At 38.2% G+C, this 22,806-nt stretch overlaps 1 protein-coding gene across 1 annotated transcript in view; it reads left to right on the forward strand.

Annotated features, from left to right (window-relative positions):
• SPEN (spen family transcriptional repressor) overlaps positions 1-22,806 on the forward strand; it is a 95,396-nt gene that overhangs the window by 22,141 nt on the left and 50,449 nt on the right. Inside the window, exons 2-3 of the mRNA XM_039228990.1 lie at positions 6,765-7,085; positions 10,196-10,672. Coding sequence (XP_039084921.1) covers positions 6,765-7,085; positions 10,196-10,672 — 798 coding nt within the window. The remainder of the gene's footprint in view (positions 1-6,764; positions 7,086-10,195; positions 10,673-22,806) is intronic.

Below are 22,806 nucleotides of genomic sequence, written 5' to 3' on the forward strand. Positions count from 1 at the left end.
AATTCAAGTCCCATGTTGGACATAGAGCTTTTTAAAAAACTGGTTAGCTTCTGTTATATTTTATCACAGTAAAAATTTTTTTGACCCATGATTCTATAAGAAAAATGTGGCCAGCTCTAATTAAGTGCTCTTAAAACATACTAAGTTGCTGAGGATTCTGCCTTTTGGTCTGCCTGAAGTATTTTCAGTTAACTGGTGTAGGATGTAAGAGTCTGATAAGAGAGGGGAAACTAGCCTTTTGGCATAAATAAAAGATCAAATGGGTTGATTTATAAATTAGTAATTCCATTATAAAAAATTATTGCTATGAAAAGGTAATTAATATGTGTTGATGTTACTGTGTTATTCCAAATAGTTTGGTAGTTGTAATGGATATATATTTGTGACCCAACTGTCTTGAGTTTGAAAGAGGAATGCTTTTGAATCTTTTTATCATATAAAAAACAAACACACGTTTTCTTGTCCTACGATTGATTGATTGATTGATTGATTGATTGAGAAAGAGAGCATGAGCAAGGGTGAGGGCAGAGGGAGAGAGAGGAAAAATCTGAAGCAGGCTCCATGCTCAGCACCGAGCCTGATGTGGGTAATTCCAAGACCCTGTGATCATGACCTTAGCTGAAATCAAAAGTCAAGACACCCAACCGACTAAGCCACACAGGTGTCCCTCTTGTCTCTGCTCTTCTAGGTAGCCCAACCAGGCTTTAATATTTATTTTTTATGTCTTTTTATCCCTCATGCTCATTTGATCTTTGCTTTGCTTCTGCCTGTGCTTATTGGTCATTTGCTTTTGACTAAGCAACATCTTGGCCATTATGAGATGGAAGGGTGGGAAAGAGGGAAATACACAAAGCCATCAGTAGTTTGATGAAATATATAATGTTTGGAAAGTGGTATTTTGAGTTTTACATAAGTAGATGTGTAGGAAGCTGATATTCTTCTTGTATATAATTCTCTAACTCTCTAAAATTTTTAAAAATGTTTCTTATTTATTTTTGAGAGAGAGAGAGACAGACAGACAGACAGAGTACAAGTGGAGGAGGGGCAGAGAGAGGGAGACACAAAATATGAAGCAGGCTCCAGGCTCCGAGCTATCTGTCCAGAGCCCAATGCAGAGCTCCAGCTCATGAACCACGAGATTATGACTGAGCTGAAGTCAGATGCTCAACTCACTGAGCCACCCAGGCACCTCTAAAATTCTATAACTCTTACCTGAAATAGCAGGATAACATTGAAGCTTTAGAAGGGATCTCTTTACCTGAAAATAGAGCAGTAATGTTAATAATCATAAAAGACTCAGGAGATCTTTTAACTGTAGGAGTTAACTGGCAAAGTAGATGTAGAATTTGAGTTTATTGTCTAAACAGAGTGGACCTGTTGTTCAAAAATGACTTGGGGAAGATTGTTTTCTGTAGTAGGGGGCCTTTTGTGAAAAGGAAGTTCTGTATGTGTGGCTATTCTTTACTACTGCTTATTATTAGGATAAGTTGCAAAAGCTAGGATTAAATTAACCATTGAATTTTAATGATAACCCAGCCAATAATGGTCAAGTACAGTGCCTTCTTGGAAAAAGGGGTATTGAGAGAATTCATTGGGTCTTAGCATACTAATGTCTTTAGCTTTATGTAATGGTGTTGCTTTGGAAATTATACAGAGTAAGCTTTTTGTGGAGTTGATAAAAACAGTTTAGAATAGGAGGACTTGTCACCTATCACGAAACTAATTTATAATTAAATTTCCTGAGATTAGAGGGATCTTTGTTTTGTTCCCGGATATGCATCAAGTGCCTAGAGCAGTACTTACTAAAAATTATATAATTAATAATTGAATCGGGTTCCTAGTCTCTTATATTCCCATGCTTTTCCTTGACTATGTCAACATTGCTTTCCAGTGTGAACTCTGAGGCCATTAATTCACTGAAATTGTATTCTTCAAGGAACTGCTAAGGATGGTCAGTGCTTATTACATAAGTTTTCCATTGTTGAAAGAAGACTGAACACTTCACCAGACCTGGGATTATTTTCAATAATTTTTTTTAACTTAATTCTAAGTAGGCTCCCATCGTGAAGCTTGAACTCATGACCCTGAGGTTAAGAGTCTCATGCTTTACAAATGGAGCCAGCCAGGTGCCCCTCTTTTGGGTAATTTTTATATTTACTCTTTTGTTTTTTTTAATTCTTTTTTAATGTTTATTTTTGAGAGGAGAGAGAGGTAGAGCATTAGCCGTGGAGGGGCAGAGAGAGAGAGAGAGGGAGGGAGACAGAGAATTCCAAGCAGCCTCCAGGCCCTGAGCTGTCAGCACAGAGCCCAGCGCGGGCCTCGAACCCACGAACCGTGAGATCATGACCCAAGCTGTGAAGTTGGATCCTCAACCGACTGAGCCACCCAGGTGCCCCCATATTGAGTCTTAAAAATTTAGAAGAATACAGTGTGTGTTGATCAATTTAATAATTTTTAATTTTGAAGGTTTTTGACCAACAAGAAACCAATTTACTATTATTCTTTGACTGTTTTTGAAAACAAACTTATAAGATAGTTATGTACTGCAGCTTATAACCATCAAACACAATTTCTTAGCTTTATTTTATTTATTTTAAACTTAGTTTCTCTTAACTCTTTAAAAGTAATAAATAAGTTAAAAGCACAACCAGTGACCATGTAATTTTAGAAACTATTATTTTGTACGTATTACTGGAAAATACTCCATAGGTTCTCTGAAAACCTGTATCTACTGCTTGATGTAGTTCAAAAAGGAAACAGTGTCTAATTATGGTTTGATTATTTTTCTTCTTTTAATTAGTAAATGTCAGATAAATGTTACATCTTGGTACTTGAGGAGTACTTGAAAGCTGTAAGAAACGTGTCATTTTGGAAAGCGTAGACAAAATCAGGATGTCGTATTTACCAGTTGAGTTTTCATGGATATGAAGAGTTAGCAGTATTTTTTTGGGGCAGGGGGTGGGGAGAGGTTTCCCAGTCTTCGCAGTATAGAAGAGTAATATAGAATTGTAATAGCTGATTAAGTTCTCCTTCATTAAATTGTTAAATTGGAAGCTAGATTTGTTTGTGTTTTCTTTCCAAAGTGTGCTCTCCTTAATATAAAGATGATAGAGGGGCGCCTGGGTGGCTTAGTCGGTTGGGCGTCCGACTTTCGCTTAGGTCATGATCTCGCGGTTCGTGGGTTCGGGCCCCGCGTCGGGCTCTGTGCTGACTGCCAGCTCAGAGCCTGGAGCCTGTTTCAGTCTGTGACTCCCTCTCTCTCTGACCCTCCCCTGCTCACACTGTCTCTCTCTCTCTCCTAGAAATAAATAAAAACATTAAAAAAAAAAAATTAAAAAAAAAAAATAAAGATGATAGAGGGGTGCTTGGATGGCTCAGTCAGTTGAGTTTTTGGCTCAGGTCACAATCTCCTGGTTGGGTTCAAGGGATCAAGCCCTGCATTGGGCTCTTTGCTGACAGCACAGATTCGCTCTCGCTCTCTTTCGCTCTCTCTCGCTCTCTCTCGCTCTCTCTCGCTCTCTCTCGCTCTCTCTCGCTCTCTCTCGCTCTCTCTCGCTCTCTCTCGCTCTCTCTCGCTCTCTGTGTGTGTGTGTCCCTCCTCTGCTTGTACAGTGCGTACACACTCTCTCAAAATAAACATTGAAAAAAAAAAAAGAAATGAGATGGTGAGCTGCCCTTTTGAGGAAGGAGCATAATTTGACTTTATCTGCATAATCTGTGGATTGAGTATCTGGTCCCTCTTTCGGTATTGCATTTAGCTCTTTTTTACAATATAAGCTTAAACATTTGTTTTCCTTGTGTATAATTTGGCTAAGCTTTTTTTTAATGGGTTTCTTCTGCTGCTTCCCTCTTTTTTTCTTCTCTCTTTTTTTTTAAATAGAAAAACCTCTGCAATCTTCCATTTAGTGATAAACTTTGTAGATGAGGGTATAGTAAAACATACTATAAAATTTATCTTCACCATTTTTAGGGATACAGTTAGTGGCATTAAGTACGTTCACGATGCTGTATATAACCGTCACCACTATTTCTAGAATGTTTTCATCCCATATAGAAATTCCATACCCGTTAAGCAATAACTCCCCATTTCCTCTTCCTCCTTGCTCCTGGTAACCTCTATTCTACTTTCTGTTTTGATGAATTTGCCTATTCTAGATACCTCATATAAGTAGAATCATAAACTAATACTGTCCCATTTTGTCCATCTTATTTCATTTAGTATGATGTTTTAAATTTCATCCATTCATGTTGTAGCATGAATCTTTTTTTAAAGTTTATTTTTGAGAGAGAGAGTGAGCAGGGGAGGGGCAGAGAGAGAGAGAGCGAGCGTGCTAAGCAAGCTCCACAGTGTCAGCACATAGCACAACACGGGGTTCCAACTCAGGAACCAAGAGATCATGACCTGAGCCAAAATCAAGAGTTGGATGCTTGACTGATAGAACCATGCAGGTGCCCCCGTCTTTTTATGTCTTGATATACTGTTGCATTGTATGTGTGTTTCACATTTTGTTTATTAATTCATTGGTAGACACTTGGATTGTTAACATCTTTTGATTGTTGTGAATAATGCTTCGGTGAACACTGCTGTATGCATAAACATTTGAGCCACGGTTTTCACTTTTTTTTTCTTTCATAGTTTATTGTCAAGTTGGTTTCCCCCAATTTTCACTTCCTAAGGAGTGGAATTGCTTGGTTATACAGAAATTCTATGCTTAACTTTTTGAGAAAATGTCACACTTTTCCACGGTGGCTTCATGATTTTATGGTTCTTCCAGCTCTGCACTAGATTTCAAATTTATCTTCATTCTTGTCAACACTTGTTCTTTCTCTCCCTCCCTCTCCAAATAACATCCTAGTGGGTGTGGACTAGTATCTCATTGTGGTTTTGATTTGCATTTCCCTAATGACTAATAATTTTGAGCATATTTTACCGTGTTTATCTGCCATCTGTGTGTCGTCTTTGTTGAAATGTTTTGCCCATTTTTATTTTTTATTATTTTTTAATGTTGTATTTATTTCTGAGAAAGAGAGAGACAGTGTGAGCAGGGGAGGGTCAGAGAAAGGAGGAGGCACAGAATCTGAAACAGGCTCCAGGCTCTGAGCTAGCCGTCAGCACAGAGCCCAACACGGGGCTCGAACCCACAAACCGTGAGATCATGACCTGAGCTGAAGTCGGACGCCCAAACAACTGAGCCACTCAAGCGCCCCAGTGTTTTGTCTATTTAAAAAAAAATGGGTTGAGTTACAAAGTTTCTTGGATTCTGGATAGAAGTCCTTTGTCAGATATAATGGAAGGTATTATTTAGTGTTTGTATGGAAAGAAAAGAACTACTTCAGTTTCTAACAATGTTTTCCCAAATTAAAAAGATCTCTCATTAATTCATTAATAGCAAATAATGACTTCTAGTTCAGTTGCCTGATGAAATTGAGTTTTAGGGTTATGTTTTCCTTGTGGGAGGTAGTAACTTAAGTCATACTACAGGATGTAAAGAGGAAAGTTCTGCTTTCTGATAATGTCAGCTTCTTCAGGGGAAGTGTAAAATTATGATTTGGGTTGTCAGCAAATAAGAATGCTATATTTAAAAGTGCTGTGCCTGCCTTTCTAAAATGTCAAATTACAAGCACATAAAATATAATTAACTCCTAATGAAATTTGTGGAAATTTCATGACTTTTAAGATTCTAAACCATTATATTTCTCATATATATATGGTTCAAATTGTAAAAGTGTCCTAAAATTTTTCTTTGCAAACATAATCATTTTTTGACTAAAAATGGGAACACATGGCCTATCAAAAGATTTTCTCAAATTTATTAATTTATTTAATTTCATTAATTTGAGAAACAATTTAATTATACCTAAATTATAAGTTTTAATAGTTTTAACCTCCTGAAAAAAATTAAATAGCATAAAACTGCATTAAAAATTAGACTATCACTGGTAAAATAAATGGACACAGAAAATACTGGATTTATTTTACCTTTAAGAGTGAAATAATCTCATTTTTTCATTAAGATCATTTCACTTAGTTAAAATGAAATCTGTAAAGTAGCTGTTTTCAGTTACAATTTTTACTTTTTAATAAACATCTTTAAAGATTTCTAAGTAACATTGAACAATCTTAGGTTTAATATCCTTTTTTAGGATGTAAAAATTCCTAAAACTTCTTAGAGACTCATTTCAGCTAAGTGTTCTTGAAAGGTGAAAAGTAATTTAGTAAATATTATGTTTAAGATGTGAGAACAGTAAAATGGTTAAAACATTTGTAAGTTTTGGGGGTGCCTGGCTGGCTCAGTCAATAGAGCTTATGACTCTAGATCTCAGGGGTCGTTCAAGCTCCATGTTGGGCATAGAGCTTACTTTAAAAAAGATTCTGTAGTGGCGCTTCAGTGGCTCAGTCGCTTAAGTCTCCAACTCTTAAATTAGGCTCAGGTCATGATCTCACCGTGCTGGTTCTGTGCTGGCCTCCATGCTGGACACGGAGCCTGCTTAAGATTCTTCCTCTGTCCCTGCCCTGCTTGTGTGCGTACTTTTTCTCTTTCACAAAAAAGAAAGATTAAAAAAAAGTGTACATTTTTGCCCCAAGGAAGAAAAATGTGAGTGAAAAAGCATTCGAAGTGTAAAAGCCATTTCAAGTGTCACTTTGCAATTCCTCCCGTATACATAGACAATGTAAATTGTCTAAAAATATGAAACAAATTTTCAAAAACTATTTTTGGAAAATTATTGCTGTGCAGCAATAATGTTGGTTTTATTTTTTCCAGATATGGCCGCGTGGAAAGTGTCAAAATTCTCCCCAAGAGGGGATCTGAAGGAGGAGTGGCTGCCTTTGTGGATTTTGTGGACATCAAAAGTGCACAGAAAGCTCACAACTCAGTCAACAAAATGGGAGATAGAGACCTACGCACGGATTATAATGAACCAGGCACCATTCCAAGTGCTGCTCGGGGATTGGATGATACAGTTTCCATAGCATCTCGTAGTAGAGAGGTTTCTGGGTTCAGAGGAGGTGGTGGAGGGCCTGCTTATGGCCCCCCACCATCACTTCATGCACGAGAAGGACGTTATGAGCGGAGACTTGATGGGTAAGTTCCAAGGTTTCTGTAGGCAGGTATTTTGTATTTGATATGGTGAGAAACAGAAACTCATGTTTAGGGGCCCCAGATGGATTTAAAGTTTTGGGCATTCTCAATGTTTCCTATTTTGGGTTGGAAACGGAAGTGCTTTCTATCCCCGTGGCTGGTATCTTGTGGAATCGTACAGGATATTCCCTGCAGCTGGTTGGATATCTACTCCTGAGATGTAAAGTGGTGGAAGATTTTGTATGGCAGTATCATTTTTGGAGTTACCTGTCTTCTAGAGTTAATTATTTCTTCTCTTGGATAATGTGAAGGCCTTCCTTGGATATATCTCTGCTATCTGATGGAGCTATTTGGCTGCAGATTTTGTGGTTGTACTATATGGAATATATCTGGAATATTAGAGCCTACAGATTCTTTTAGAAGTTGATATCTGCTTCTCAGTTTTCACTACATAAAGTGTACAAACGAATTGGATTGTCAGAAACCTAGCAGACCATAATGATTCAGCCACTTGGATTCTACAAACAATACTTCAATCTGGAAATCTGTACTTGGATGAAGAAGAGTGAAGGCAATGTTTAATTTTTTCCATTTTGGATCTACACAGTTTCCATGTTGGAATTATACTCCTTGATGGAATGGGGGAAAATTGAGATGATGAATGTTTCTAAATCCTGGAATATAGCCATGCTTTTCTAATTGCTGGAATGTATGGGATGTCATACAGTCAAGATTCCATTAGCCCAGGGGAAGAGGATTACTGTTTTGTTTCTTAAACAAGTTGCTGACCAATTAAAGTTACTTTAGCCTTGAACACATGGTGACGATCAGTTGTGGATACAGCAGTCAGAATTGACTGTGCTGGATGGCTACAAAGGTGAACTATTGGCGAACAGCTGTTACTTCCTCATGTGGTGGAATCCTAGAGATATTTCCTCTTCTGTCAGCTGCCTGATTCATACTTAGGGCTGGAAATTTTTATAAATGTGGATGAATTTATAATTGTCTACTATCTCAAGAAAGAAGTCTGGGGGTTTGAGAGTTACAGTTTGTCTGGGACTACTTGCTTCCAGTGGAATTATTTTATCTGGTCACTAAGATTTTTTTTCCTTGTGGTTCATCTAAATATCATTTGACACCCTTGCCCATTAAGAAGGTGGATTACCCCCATAAGAGGGGCCAAAATTGGGGAAGTTATGTTCACAATTCTCTCCCTAGATTTAATTGGGATTATAGGTCGTGTTTCCACACTTGGAAAAGGTTGGTATGTCCTGACCTGTGTATATTAGCCCCTCTCCTAACCCAAGTCAAACTCTCTTTTTTCCTCCCACTAACTCTAGAAGTATTTAGTACTAATAAATGAATCAAAGAATAGCTATTAGATTTCAGCTCTGCTATCTCTCGTGCCTGCATTCTGTATCTTCCTAATGGATAAGAACTTCGCATATTTATAAAATATCAGCTGTAGCAGTAATTCTCCTAGAACTATTGCTTATTGCTTCTGGTATATCATTAATAACAGCTTTTACCAATTAACATTTGATAGGGTGCAAATTGAATTATTTGCGGAATTTTCTCTTTACATCTCAAAGGAAACCCTATTGTTCGTTAGACATTGAAATATCTATCCAAATGCCAACAATGTAGCAAATTTAAAAAGAAAGTTAATACATTTGAATAGGAAAGATACTACTGAATTTTTTTGCCACGCCAGTTGCTTTAATCATAGCAGCAAATAGCAAAAAGAGCCTAGGAAAGTATGGTTGCTACTACGTGAAATGGTGGCTGAAAATGAAGATTAGTGGAGAGATTTGGATCTATGTATGTATTGGGGATGTAGTATTAGTTGTAAGATTTTTGCCAGATATTCTTTACTGGAGAGATTCTAATTCTTCTGTCTCTTTCATGAGATTCCTTAATCTTTTGATAGAAGATTAATCCAAAGAAAAGGTTGAGAAGAAACTCTCAAATTCAGATTCAAGTGATGCAATGGTCTTTTAGGAACTCAGGAAATGAGTTCTGGTTTCCTACAAAATTAGAAAATGTTAAGATTTCTTCATAGGATTAGAATTGGTTTTTAATATTAGCACATAATTGCATGTGTGTAATGGAACATGCAACAACAAATTTTGTAACCATAGGTTGGCAAATATTTGTGACCTACAGAAATACTTTTAAATCATTGCTGACAGCAACCTTTGAATATCTTACAGTTCCCAAAGTTGGCTGATTTCATCAGAGGCAATTTGAGTTTAGGTAAACCCTAAGAGAACATATTTCATGTAACCATTAAGTACAAGTATTAACAAATCGAATCATCATGGAGTAGGCATTTTAAAAATTATGTAGAATTTGATAGCACCAGGAGATAAAATAATCTTTATTCTTTAATTAGTTAAATTTACCAATAGACTGGCATGTGTCAACCCAATATTTTGATATCCTAAGTGGTTTTCTTTGTTTGTCTTTTAAGATTCTATTTCTATCATTAAATGTGATTGTTTGGGCACAGCAGTTTACATAATCTAGTAATTTTTATAATTACCCAAGAAGTCAAAAGTTACTGAGAAAAAGTCACACTTAAAATTTTTTTCTGGACTTCTTTGAAAATGCCCGCCTACTGCTGGGACATACATTGCAATAGGGCTTTCATGTCTCTGTTAAAATGTATCATGAAAATTTTGCCTAAAATAAATTTGCTAAGTAAGTAAAAGTTTGATGTATATTTTAATTAGATGGAAGTGTAGATAATGTTGGTATTAAAATGATAGTCTCTTCTTGTTCCACTTAACTGCAAATGAAAAGGAGATGGTATAATGTATATTTCTTAACGTAAGCCAGAACATCCCTAATAAAAAGAGCAGCTGACTTGCAGAACACTAGTCATGAAAGCCCAGTATACACAATGATTGCTCAGCTGTGAAAGTAATACTTGGAGTCAAGTAAAATGTTAAGCTTGGTAGTATTTGCTTACTAAGTAGGTTAATGCTGTTTAGAAAATGACCAGTTGTAAAGACAGACAATGCTGAAGTGAATGTTTGCATGACTTGCTTTTAGTTTTGCTTGCCCTTTTCTGATTGATTAAATATTTTTCCCCCCCCTCCTAAATGCAGGGCTTCAGATAACAGGGAGCGTGCTTATGAACATAGTGCCTATGGACACCATGAACGGGGGACGGGAGGATTTGATCGGACAAGACATTACGATCAGGATTACTATAGAGATCCTCGTGAACGGACTTTACAACATGGGCTCTATTATACTTCTCGGAGTCGAAGTCCAAACCGTTTTGATGCTCATGACCCCCGATACGAACCTAGGGCTCGGGAGCAGTTTACACTGCCCAGTGTGGTACACAGGGATATCTACAGGGATGATATTACCCGGGAGGTACGAGGCAGAAGGCCAGAGCGGAATTACCAGCACAGCAGGAGTCGGTCACCACATTCATCCCAGTCTAGAAATCAGTCTCCTCAGAGGCTGGCTAGCCAAGCGTCTAGACCCACAAGGTCCCCTAGCGGCAGCGGCTCTAGGAGTAGATCCTCCAGTAGTGATTCAATCAGCAGCAGCAGTAGTACCAGCAGTGACAGGTAGGTTAACAGCCTTTTGTTTTAACAGATGAGCTGTTGAATAAATTGTCACAAATTCTCAACAATCAGTGATAATGATTTGTAGCATAGTAATGTTTTTAAAAGTAAATAATTTTGGATCATGTACGAATGAAGAAGCTTTGATTAGCGGGTGGCCATTGAATTCACCATTCTGTCAAGTACGTGAAATTAAGCAATTTGCAAATATTGTTTCATGTTTCAGATGCTCAATATTAAAATGGCCAAAAGAGCCAGAACAATAACTTTAGCTGAATGAAGTAAATCCTGTGCCATTGAATGTGTGATATCTCTTTACAGTTTTTAATTTCTTGGGTCTATAATGCTTATTTCTATTATTTTGGGTGGAAATTCATAAAAGCTGTTTGATTAAAGATGTATTGGGGAAATATATTGTTGACACATTTATTATCAAGCACTAAGTGCATTTATGAATACTTTTTAAACTAATTTTAACAACAAAATGGTAATCAATTTATAAGCTCAAATAGAAAAGCTTTCTTTAAATGCAGGTTGTAACTTAGCTGTTCACTAAGGCTGAGTGAGCTAATTTCATTAGTTGGGAATTTTTTTACAAAGGAGTTTTATTATAAGGATGAAAATAATAACTCAAACGTAAACTTAACAGGATACAGCTTAGAAGTTTATCATAGATCTAGGTAGACAGCATAGCTTACTACTTCTTTTATGATCTTGGACAAGTTGCTCTCTATGCCTCAGCTTTCTCATCTCAAAAGAATCGTGCTTTAAAATTACTGTGAAGATTAAAATGAAAGAATGTATTTAACATGCTTAACTTCATGCCTATATACAATAAATACTGCCTTTAATAATTGCTAGTTATTTTTAAAAATTTTTTAATTTACTTTTTTTTAAGTTATTATTACTACTTCAGTTGTTGATAGTCTTTGTTTCCCATTTCCAGTTACTGTTATTCAGTCTATTTGTCTCACATATCCTAGTTTTATATTTAGGTGGTGTATATTTTAAATATACAGGATACAAATTTTTTGACCTGATTAAAATGTCCAGATTGATTATTTTTCTTTTAGTATTGCCTGCTTAGAATTAGTTTAAGAAAAGTAAATGATCATGTAATTGGGGAAAATTACATCTGGTTCCAGCTTTGCAGCTCTCACATGGATGAATACCTTAACTGGGGTGCCTGAGTGGCTCAGTCAGTTAAGCCTCTGACTATGCTATCAGTTCAGGTCATGATCTCATGGTTTGTGAGTTTGAGCTCATTATCTCTCTTCTCTCTCTCACCATGCCCCTCCACTGCTTGTGCTTGCGTTCTCTCTCTCTCTCTCTCAAATAAACATTAAAAAGAAAAAGAAAACCCTTAACTCCTCTTGATTTTATTTTTGGTATATTGTTGAGATAAATAATTGGGTAGATTCATTTGATTTTTTTTTTTTTTTTTTTTTTACTGTTTATTTTTGAGAGTGTGAAAGTTGAGGAAGGGCAGAAAGGAGGACAGAGGATCAGAAATGGGCTCTGCTGATGGCCTTGAGCCAGATGTGAGGGTCAAACTCATTAACCATGAGATCGTTACCTGACCTGAAGTCAGACACTCAACCAGTTGAGCCACCCAGATGCCCTAAGATTCATTTGAGTTCTGGAAGCTGATTATAAAGTCTTGTCTTGTCCCACTTTCTCCTACATGGAATTAAGATACTGAGGTTTTAGTTATTTTCCCTAAACCTGTCTCATTAAAGAGATGCCATAGCATTCTATTGGGTCAAAACTTACTGAAAAGCCAACTGATCATAGAAGTGGTCAAGTTAGAGAAACACCATTCAGTGCCTTCAGGATTATACTTAGTGGGAGCGATAGTGGTTTGGGATCTGAACCTTAGCGTTGTAGGCTCAAAAGCTTGAACCCAGAGGTCATCTGATGAATTTGATGGAATTAATCTCTGTTTATATAATCAAAAGGAACAGTTATATGCTTTTTTTTTTTAATGTTTTATTTCTGAGAGAGAGAGAGAGATAGTGTGAACAGAGGAGGGTCAGAGAGGGAAGGAGACAAGAGAATCTAAAACAGGCTCCAGGCTCTGAGCTAGCTGTCAGCACAGAGCCTGACGTGGGGCTCGAACCCATGAACCGCGAGATCATGACCTGAGCTGAAGTCCGACACTTAATGCTTCTGAATATTTACAGTCAGAAAGATAACTGTCACAAAGGCAGCATGAGCTTAGAAAACCTACAGGGATACTAAATTACAGTCAGTAGAAGATATTTCCTCCTCTGTCACCTGCCTGATTCATACTTAGGGCTGTAAGTTTTTATGATTTACGAGTATGTGGGATATGTAGGATTTCTACAAAAAGAGATGAGGTTTAGGCCAGACAGGCAACATAGTGGGTTGAAGGAACAACCTGAAGAGATACAAGTGGTGGAAAAGTGTTTTACAACAGCAAATAATTTAGAATGACTTAACCATGGTAATGATTTTGGGTTTGATTCTTTATGCAGAGATGAGTGGCTGAAAGATTTTGAGAAGGGAGATAGTTTGCTGAGATCTGTGCTTTAGAAAGGCTTTTGGTGACTTAGAATACGAAAGGCAGAGATTGTGGTTAGGAGGCTATTTCAATAGTTTGGAAAAGGAAAACTTGGACTCTGAGAATGCCACAGTTGGGACAAGTGAGAGAGACAGTATAAGAATCAGATTATGTTAGGGGCGCCTGGGTGGCTTAGTCGGTTGAGCGTCCGACTTTCGCTTAGGTCATGATCTCGCGGTTCGTGGGTTCGAGCCCCGCGTCGGGCTCTGTGCTGACTGCCAGCTCAGAGCCTGGAGCCTGNCTTCTTCTCAACTATAATTTGGAGATGATGCCTAGAACTCTAGCAGCCAACTTGGACACTGAGATGACCTTGAAGATGGCGGTCATGAGTCAAGAAGATGGAGGAGGTATTCCTGATTAAAATGGAGTTGCTCTAGGGGCGCCTGGGTGGCTTAGTTGGTTGAGTGTCCGACTTTCGCTTAGGTCATGATCTCGCGGTTCGTGGGTTCGAGCCCCGCATCGGGGTCTGTGCTGACTGGCAGCTCAGAGCCTGGAGCCTGTTTCAGTCTGTGACTCCCTCTCTCTCTGACCCTCCCCTGCTCACACTGTCTCTCTCTCTCCTAGAAATAAATAAAAACATAAAAAAAAAAAAAAGAATCAGATTATGTTGATTTGTGAAAAACAATGAATTTTTTGGAGATGGGACTCAGTGACAGACCTTTTGATGCTATCCTGTGAGAACAGGACCAGGTCTTCCTTTGCGCACACCATAGAGCCTACTATAGTGTCTGTCTCAGAGTATATGTTCAATAAATAGTTGAAATACTTGGTTACATTTCTTAGTTAACACAAGGGATAAAGCAAAATTGTTGTAAATAGCTAAAAGATTTGATATTGTGATTGAAACAAGTCTAAGAAATAAAGTCTTTCAGTGTGTAGAGCATATCCGTTACCCCTGGGTGTTCAACCTCTGTTTATCACATGTCCTCTTTTCCTTTATTATTATGTTGACTTTGGAGTGCAGCATTTTGAGATGTTATGTAGATTCACAGTATTCAGTTTCCATTTGGAAGAAATAAGTTCTTTTTTGTAATCTTTAAAACTTTATGACTGTGAAACTGTGACCTTCAAGTTCATTAAAAATGTTTAAGATTAACATTTTGTAGTAGATAAAAAGATAATTCATTTCTAACTATAGAAACAAGCTTGTATTCTGTCTGCGTGACTGAGAAGTAAATTATCCTCCATCCTCCTTAATTGTTTTGGTGAACAGATTCCTAGCAGTGCATTTCAAATGAGTAAAAATGGGATTAATAGTTGTGAAGTCCTTATAACATTTTTGTTTTTACATTTATTTATTTTTGAGAGAGTGAGACAGAGCGCAACTGGGGGAGGGGCAGAGAAAGGAGGAGACACAGAATCTGAAGCAGGCTCCTAGCAAGCGTTCAGGACAGAGCCCGATGCGGGGCTTGAACCCCTGAACCATGATATCATGACTTGAGCCTAAGTCTGTCACTTAACTGACTCAGCCCCACCCAGGTGGCCCTGGTTGTGACAGCTTTATAAATAACACATCTACAGTTTCTGCATAACTGTTACCAGTATTTAACTGGTAAAAAGTAGGATTTAATGGTATAAAAACTTCAATGTGGGGTCGCCTGGGTGTCTCAGTCAGCTAAGTGTCCACCTTCGGCTCAGATCACGATCTCAGAGTTTGTGAGTTCAAGCTCCACGTTGGGCTCTGCCTGGAGCCTGCTTCAGTTTCTGTGCTTCCCTCTCTCCGTCTGTCCCTACCCAGGTCACTCTCTGTTTCTCTTTGTCTCTCTCTCCCAAAAAATAAACATAAATAAACTTCCCTATGTACAGCCCTGTGATGCTCTATGACTCATGGTTTAGGAAGTCACTGTTCCTCCCAACAGAAAATTTTAAATACGTAAATTCCACAAAAGCATTTATTTTAAAAGCCCTGGTTGAAGTCGAACATACTTTATTTCTATATTTTCCTATCATTGAATGGTTTCTTTTTGCTATCATGTTAATGAATTTTCTTCACTAGGGATTGAAGAATTTATGGAATTTAAATTAGTTCATAAACTTTCCCAACATCTTATAATAGTTTTTTTTTTCTTTTTTTCTTTTTTTTTTTATTTCTAGCAGAGAGAGAGAGACAGTGTGAGCAGGGGAGGGTCAGAGAGAGAGGGAGTCACAGACTGAAACAGAGGCTCCAGGCTCTGAGCTGGCAGTCAGCACAGAGCCTGACGCGGGGCTCGAACCCACGAACTGCGAGATCATGACCTAAGCGAAAGTCGGACGCTTAACCGACTAAGCCACCCAGGCGCCCCTAAAATAGTTTTTTTTTTTTTTTAATGTTTATTTATTTTTGAGAGAGAGCAAGTGTGAGCAGGGGAGAGGCAGAGAGAGAGAGAGAGAGAATCCCAAGCAGGCTCAGCCTTGTCAGCACAGAACCAGACTTGGGACTCGATCTCATGAATTGTGAGATCGTTACCTGAGCTGGAACCAAGAGACAGACTTAATCGACTGAACCACACAGGTGCCCCTAAAGTAAGTTTTGATTGTGCTTCATTTCCCAGTTGTTTACTTTAATCACAGCCAAAGATGATTGGCCTGGCTTAGCGTTCCTGAACTTGGATCAGGAAAATTACATCTTTTCACTAGTAACCTGTAACTGAAATTAAGTATTGCCTCCCATTATGAAAATAGGCAACAAAAACCAGTGGTACTAACAGTATGAGTTACTTTGTTACCAGTATAAATCCACAGGTAATTTATTATTATAGGTGTAGATATCTCAGGATTGGGCTTCTAGTCATCATTACTGGGAAGTAGTTATTAAACTCAATGTTTATAACTTAATGAAGACATATTACTATATCATAAAATTTAAATCTTTTAATAACCATGTCAAAATACTTGTTTTCCCTTTTATTCCTATTTATTTTACTTTCATGTATTTAGAAACATAATTTGAAAAGTGGTATGTAGACTTCACCAGATTGCTGAAAGGGTATCCTGGCAGTCAGTCCTTGATTTTATACCCTACTGAAGTTTACTGAATGAATGAGGGGGGAAATGGATGAAAGGGTAAAAGGAGAGGCTTGAGATTTGGATAATCCTAAACCTTTTCGTATTCCATTCCCTCCTATTCAATAGATTATTTCTCTAAATCTCTTTAGTCTAAAGTTCACTTTTGAGTTTACTTTCAGCCATCTATTTAACAAATATTGTGTTGTGCACCAGATTATGGAATAAGATGGGTTGTAGGGAGCCCCAAGAAGAGAACCAGTTTATTTATTTATGTATTTTCCAGGCCTGCCTATTCATTCATTCATTCATTCAGTTTTATTTATAGTAGTCTCTGTACCCAGCGTGAAGACTTGACTTTCAACCCTGAGATCGAGTCGCATACTCTTATTATGACTGAGACAGCCAGGTGCCCCCAAAATAGAACTAGTTTAGATTAAACATTTGCAGTGGCTAATCCATAACAGAAAAACTACGTATGTGTCTAATTAAGAGCTAACATGTAAAATTTTCTTAATCTGGGTGCATGGCTAGGTGCATCTTTCCAACTTTCCAGAGGCAGCCCCATCTTCTCCTTTTAAAGCTTTTTGGGCTCTGATCATTCTTATCCTTTTTGTTCTTCTGAATTCTGTTGGTTGGTCTTTCTGAATATGTCCAGTAACTACATACTTTAATTCTTTTTAGTCACAAAAATAAGTATTTAGGGTAAACAAAATGAATGTAGTAGTAAGCAAAGAAAACTGCATGAAAATAACTGTAGTGGATGACATCTCATTGTCTCTTTTTGTGGATTTTGCTAAGCCATGTGATATTAAATTGTGCTTAGTTACCTATTTGAGTAAATCTGAATATACAGCAAGCTTTTTTTTTTAACCTATGTAGATTTTTAAAATTAGAATAAGTCGATTTTGAAAATAACCTGATGAAATTTCATGTGGTTTTTTTTTTGGGGGGGGGACCGTATAGTTATGATATTACTAGAATTTTTTTTATGTTGTCATAATTATAAGATTTTTTTTTTTTTAAGTAGGCTCTATGCCCACTGTAGGACTTGAACTCACAACCCTGGAGATCAACGACCCTGAGATCATGAGTCACATGCTCTACCAACCGAGCCAGCCAGGTGCCCCCATAGTTGGAAGATTAAGGAAGAAGCTTAGGGATAGCAAGGGGGAAGATGGAGAAAGACTCTTTTAAAAATTTTTTTTTTTAATTTCTGAGAGAGAGAGTGATAGTGTGAGCAGGGGAGGGTCAGAGAGAGAGGGAGACACAGAATCTGAAGATCTGAAACGGACTCCAGGCTCTGATCTGTCAGCACAGAGCCTGACACGGGGCTCAAACCCACGAACTGTGAGATCATGACCTGAGCCGAAGTTGGACGCTTAACCTAAGACTGAGCCACACAGGTGCCCCAAGAAAGACCATTATTTTCTTACTTTCTAGGGCAGAAGAACTGATATTTGTGGTGTTTATTTAAAGTAATGAGAAAAGCATATAGAACTTGAAGCAATAGGGGGTAGCTGGGTGGGTCAGTGGGTTGAGTATCCAACTCTTGATTTTACCTCAGCTCACAGTTCATGGGCTTGAGCCCCGTGTCAGGCTCTGCCCTGACAATGTGGAGCCTGCTTGGGATTCTGTCTCTCTCCCTCTCTTTCTATCCTTCCCCCACTCGTTCTCTCTCTCTGTCTCTTTCTCCCCGCCCCCATTCTCTCTGTCTCAAAATAAATAAATAGACTTAAAAGAGCTTAGGGGCACCTGGGTGGTCTGGGTGGCTCAGTCAGTTAAGTGTCTGGCTCTTGATTTTGGCTCAGGTCATGATCTTGCAGTTCGTTTGTTTGAGTCCCACGGTAGGCTCCATGCTGACAGTGCAGAGCCTACTTGGGGTTCTCTCTCCCTGCCCGCCCCAAAAAATAAATAAATATTTTTTTAAAACTTGGAGCAATCAGACTTTTCAGCTGTGATGCTGCATTAAGATATTTTGTGGTTTATACTAAAGTCCCATCTTTGTCTAATGTCTTACCTTTGCAGTTGGAATAATTTACTTCTTATTGAAAGGGAAATGAAACTACTTCTTTTGCTAGTATTTGTAGATCTCATTTTTATATTTCTTTTACATATATAAACATTTTTTTTACATTTATTAAAACATTTTTTTTAATGTTTTATTTATTTCTAGGAGAGAGAGAGAGACAGCGTGAGCAGGGGAGGGTCAGAGAGGGAGGGAGTCACAGACTGAAACAGATTCCAGACTCTGAGCTGGCAGTCAGCACAGCCCGACGCGGGGCTCAAACCCACGAACCATGAGATCATAACCTAAGCAAAAGTCGGATGCTTAACCGACTAAGCCACCCAGGCGCCCCTTTTTACATTTATTTATTATTGAAAGACGGAGTGAGACAGAACATGAATGGGGGAGGGGCAGAGAGAGAAGGAGACACAGAATCTGAAGCAGGCTTCAGGCTCTGAGCAAGCTGTCAGCAAAGAGCCCGATGCGGGGCTCGAACCCACGAACTGTGAGATCATGACCTGAGCCAAAGTCAGATGCTCAATCAACGGAGCGACCCAGATGCCTCTTGTGTGTGTGTGTGTGTGTGTTTAAATTTTATTTATTAGAGAGTAAGCACGCGTGCATGCGAGCTGGAAAAAGGGGTATAGGGGGAGAGAGAATCAAGCAGGCTCCACTCTCAGCACAGAGCCTGATGTGGGGTTCGATCCCACAACCCTGGGATCATGACCTGAGCCGAAATTGAGAGTTATACACTCAACCAACTAAGCCACTCAGATGCCCCTCTTTTATATTTTTGAGTAAATTATATCAAAGTTGTCCATAACCCTACTCATTTTTTCCTAATGATAGACAATTTAAGATAATTTTACCTTAATTATATTTAAACAGTAATTAGAATATTGAACACATTTGGGATTTTTACAACAGATATAGTTAAAAGAGCTAATGAGCTTTTTATTCTATAAAGACCAATTCTGCTAGTCATTTTGTGAACAATCAAGACTTTATAGATTACAGTTTACTAGAGGGGGAGTTTTATTCAAATACCCTTTAAAAAAAATTTTTTTTAATGTTTTATTTATTTTTGAGAGAGAGAGAGAGAGACAGCATGAACAGGGGAGGGCCAGAGAGAGAGGGAGACAGAGAACCCGAAGACAGGCTCCAGGCTCTGAGCTGTCAGAACAGAGCCCGATGTGGGACTTGAACCCACGAGCTGTGAGTTCATGACCTGAGCTGAAGTCGAATGCTTAACCACGCTTAACCAACTGAGCCACCCAGGCGCCCATCAGATACCCTTTTGTCTATGATTTCAAGAGGAGGCTTGTGGATGTTAAGTAAGGAGAGAGAATTTTCTTTCAAGTTTATGTAGAAAAATTTCCGAAATTACTATCATCTTGCAGACTTGTGAAAATATGGATGAGGCTGATAAGATGAGAGGCAAGCCATTGAGGTTGACAGTGACCGTGTATTTTTCATTTCTTATTTTACAAGTATGCTTATTTAGAATACTAAATTCTAAAGAATTTAGAATTTAATCTTTAGAATACTAAATACTAAATTCTACAAGAATGTTGATTTGGGGAAGGAACACTTATTTTATTACCTGGCTATACAACTTGCTGTGATATATAATGTGTTGGAAACTGTCAGATATGGCATTGGTTTTAATATATGTACACGAAGTAAGAGTCCATTTGTTTTTTTTTTTAGGTTTTGTTTTTTATGCTTTTTAATTTTTAATTTATTTTATTTAAATAATTTATATTTAATGTTTATTTTAATGTTTAATTTTAATGTAGAGAGGAGCAGAGAGAGGGAGGGACAAAGGACCTGAAGTGGGCTCTACACTGACAGCAGCCATCCTGATGCAGGGCTTGAACTCCATGAACCATGAGATCATGAGCCACCCAGGCCAAGAGGGAGAGAGAATCCCAAGCAGGCTCTGTGCTGTCAGTGCAAAGCCTGACAGAGGGCTGGAATTCATGAACTGTGAAATCATGACCTGCGCTGAAACCAAGAGTCTGACACTTTACCCACTAAGCCATCCAGGTGCCCCTAAATAATTTATCTTTAAGCAATCTCTGCACCCAACATGAGGCTCGAGCTAACGACCACAAGATCAACTAGGCTAGCCAGGCACCCTAAAAGTCAGTTTTTTTTAAGTGTTAACGGAACTAATAATTAGTTTGTGGGTGATTGTTGTAGTGTTTCATGTTAAAAACACATTTGTCTAATTTTTATCATCAAAAGTGATCCCTTATCTGTAATAATGAATAGGCAGATAACTTCAGATTTATTTGGAGATATAATTTGGTTTTGTTGTACTGTGATTCCTCATTCTCAGATGTATTTGGAAGGCTGAAATAGTTTGTATTCCTTTAACAGAAGAAAGTGTGTTAATCTCAGGAAAAAATGACACAACAAATCAAACTGTATTTGGAAAACTGGTGTTTAGAAACCATGATATTTCCCCCCAGATCTTCACTTTGCAGCTGTGTAGGATTGAAGTGAGAGTAGAAATGAAGTTGGTTTTATTGTATAATACCAACCTTTTTCCTCTTTGCTCTTTGTACCTGTCAGTTTGAGATGAATCACTTTAATTGAAATGAGATTTTTTTGTTGTTCTTTAAGTGTGTAAAGATAGCATACCTGTGCACAGAAACCATTGAAACATATATCATGCTAACTAAAATGTGAAAATAGACAATTCAGATGTGTATTGATTTGAGGATAACAAGTGAATTTTATGTTTTGGGAGAATTCAGAGGACTTTCAAGGAGGAACAGTAAAAGTTGAAGCCTTTATGAAGCCAAAGTCAAGGATAATAAATATTCTCAGAAGAGGCGTTTATTTTTTGTCCCTTACTTTCATATAAAATGAAAATATTTGGACGCTTATTTTAAATCTAACACCATCGTAATGCATTTTTTAAAAGTTTATTTGAGAGAGAGCAAGAGAGTGTGTGCACATGTGCTTGGAGTGGGAGAGGGGCAGAGGGAGAACCCCAACCAGGCTCCATGCTGTCCACACAGGGCCTGACATGGGACTTGATCTCATTAACAATGGGATCATGACCTAAGCTGAAACCAAGAGTTGGATGCTTAACAGACTGAGCCACCCTGGTGCCCCCCATTTTAATACATTTTAAATAGCTGATTTATTTCTGGAGTTTACAACTATTCTTAGCCTCTTTATTTTGTACTTCTGCCTCATTTTTACTTTTTTTATTTATTAAAAAATGTCTTTGTTAATGCTTACAGTTTTTTGAGAGAGAGGCAGACTGAGGGAGGGGCAGAGAGAGGGGGACACACAGAATCTGAAGTAGGCTCCAGGCTATGAGCTGTCAGCCTAGAGCCTACTGTGGGGCTCAAACTCCAGAACTGCTAGATCATGACCTGAGCTGAAGTCAGATGCTTAACTGACTGAGCTACTCAGGCTTCCCCTTTACTTTTTTAAATAGCTGAAATTTCGGCTCGAACCCACGAACCGCGAGATCATGACCCAAGCGAAAGTCAGACGCTTAACCGACTGAGCTACTCAGGCTTCCCCTTTACTTTTTTAAATAGCTGAAATTTCGGCTCGAACCCACGAACCGCGAGATCATGACCTAAGTGAAAGTCGGACGCTTAACCGACTAAGCCACCTAGGCGCCCTGAAATTTTCAACTCTTAAAAAAAATTTTTTTTTAAGGTTTTATTTATTTTTGAGAGAGAGTGAGAGCAGGGGAGGGGCAGAGAGAGAGGAAGGCACAGAATCCAAAGTAGGCTTCAGGCTCTGAGCCATCAGCACAGAGGCCAACGTGAGGCTTGACCCGTGGATCCCACAAACCGTGAGATCATGACCCGAGCTGAAATCAGACACTTAACTGACTAAGCCACCCAGGGACCCTGAAATTTTCAACTCTTTAATTTCTATGAAATAAAATAAAAGCCATCTGTTGGTTTTGTTGACTTGATTAACTATTCTCCTTGGGATGTCAGTATCTAAGTTCTTTTTTTCTTCATAGAAAATTTATTTTTATTACTAAAATAAAGTAGTATGGTTGACAGGTTTCTGAGTTCTTTAAAAAATTACTGATTTGGAGGGAGAAAGAGAACAGCAAACATATTAGTAGGTCTGCATCCTGGAGAAGAAAATTATTAGATTTCAAATATACATAGGGGTGCCAGGTGGCTCAGTCTGTTAAGCATCCAACTCTTGGTTTTGGCTCAGGTTATGATCTCATGATTTATAAGATCGAGCCCCATGTTGGGCTTTGTGCTGAAAGTACTGAGCCTGCTTGGAATTCTCTTTCCCTCTCTCTTTGCTCCTCCCCAACTTGCTTGCTCTCTCTCAAAATAAGTAAATAAACATTAAGGAAAAACACACAAAGTCTCCTCTTATTTTGAGTAGCTCCATTAACTACCATTACTTTCCAGAAGAATAGGCATTTGCTCATTCCCTCTTTAATGTAGTTGGGGGCTATTGAGCAGTGTGGAATAAATGTTTAGCAGTGTGTGCTTTGGAGAGTACACCACAACAAATGAATGTATATATTAGAGAGAGTGTTTGCGTGCGTGCATG

This window comes from Hyaena hyaena, unplaced genomic scaffold (assembly GCF_003009895.1).
Source record: "Hyaena hyaena isolate Hyena2069 unplaced genomic scaffold, ASM300989v1 scaffold_35, whole genome shotgun sequence".
Classification (NCBI taxonomy): domain Eukaryota; kingdom Metazoa; phylum Chordata; class Mammalia; order Carnivora; family Hyaenidae; genus Hyaena; species Hyaena hyaena.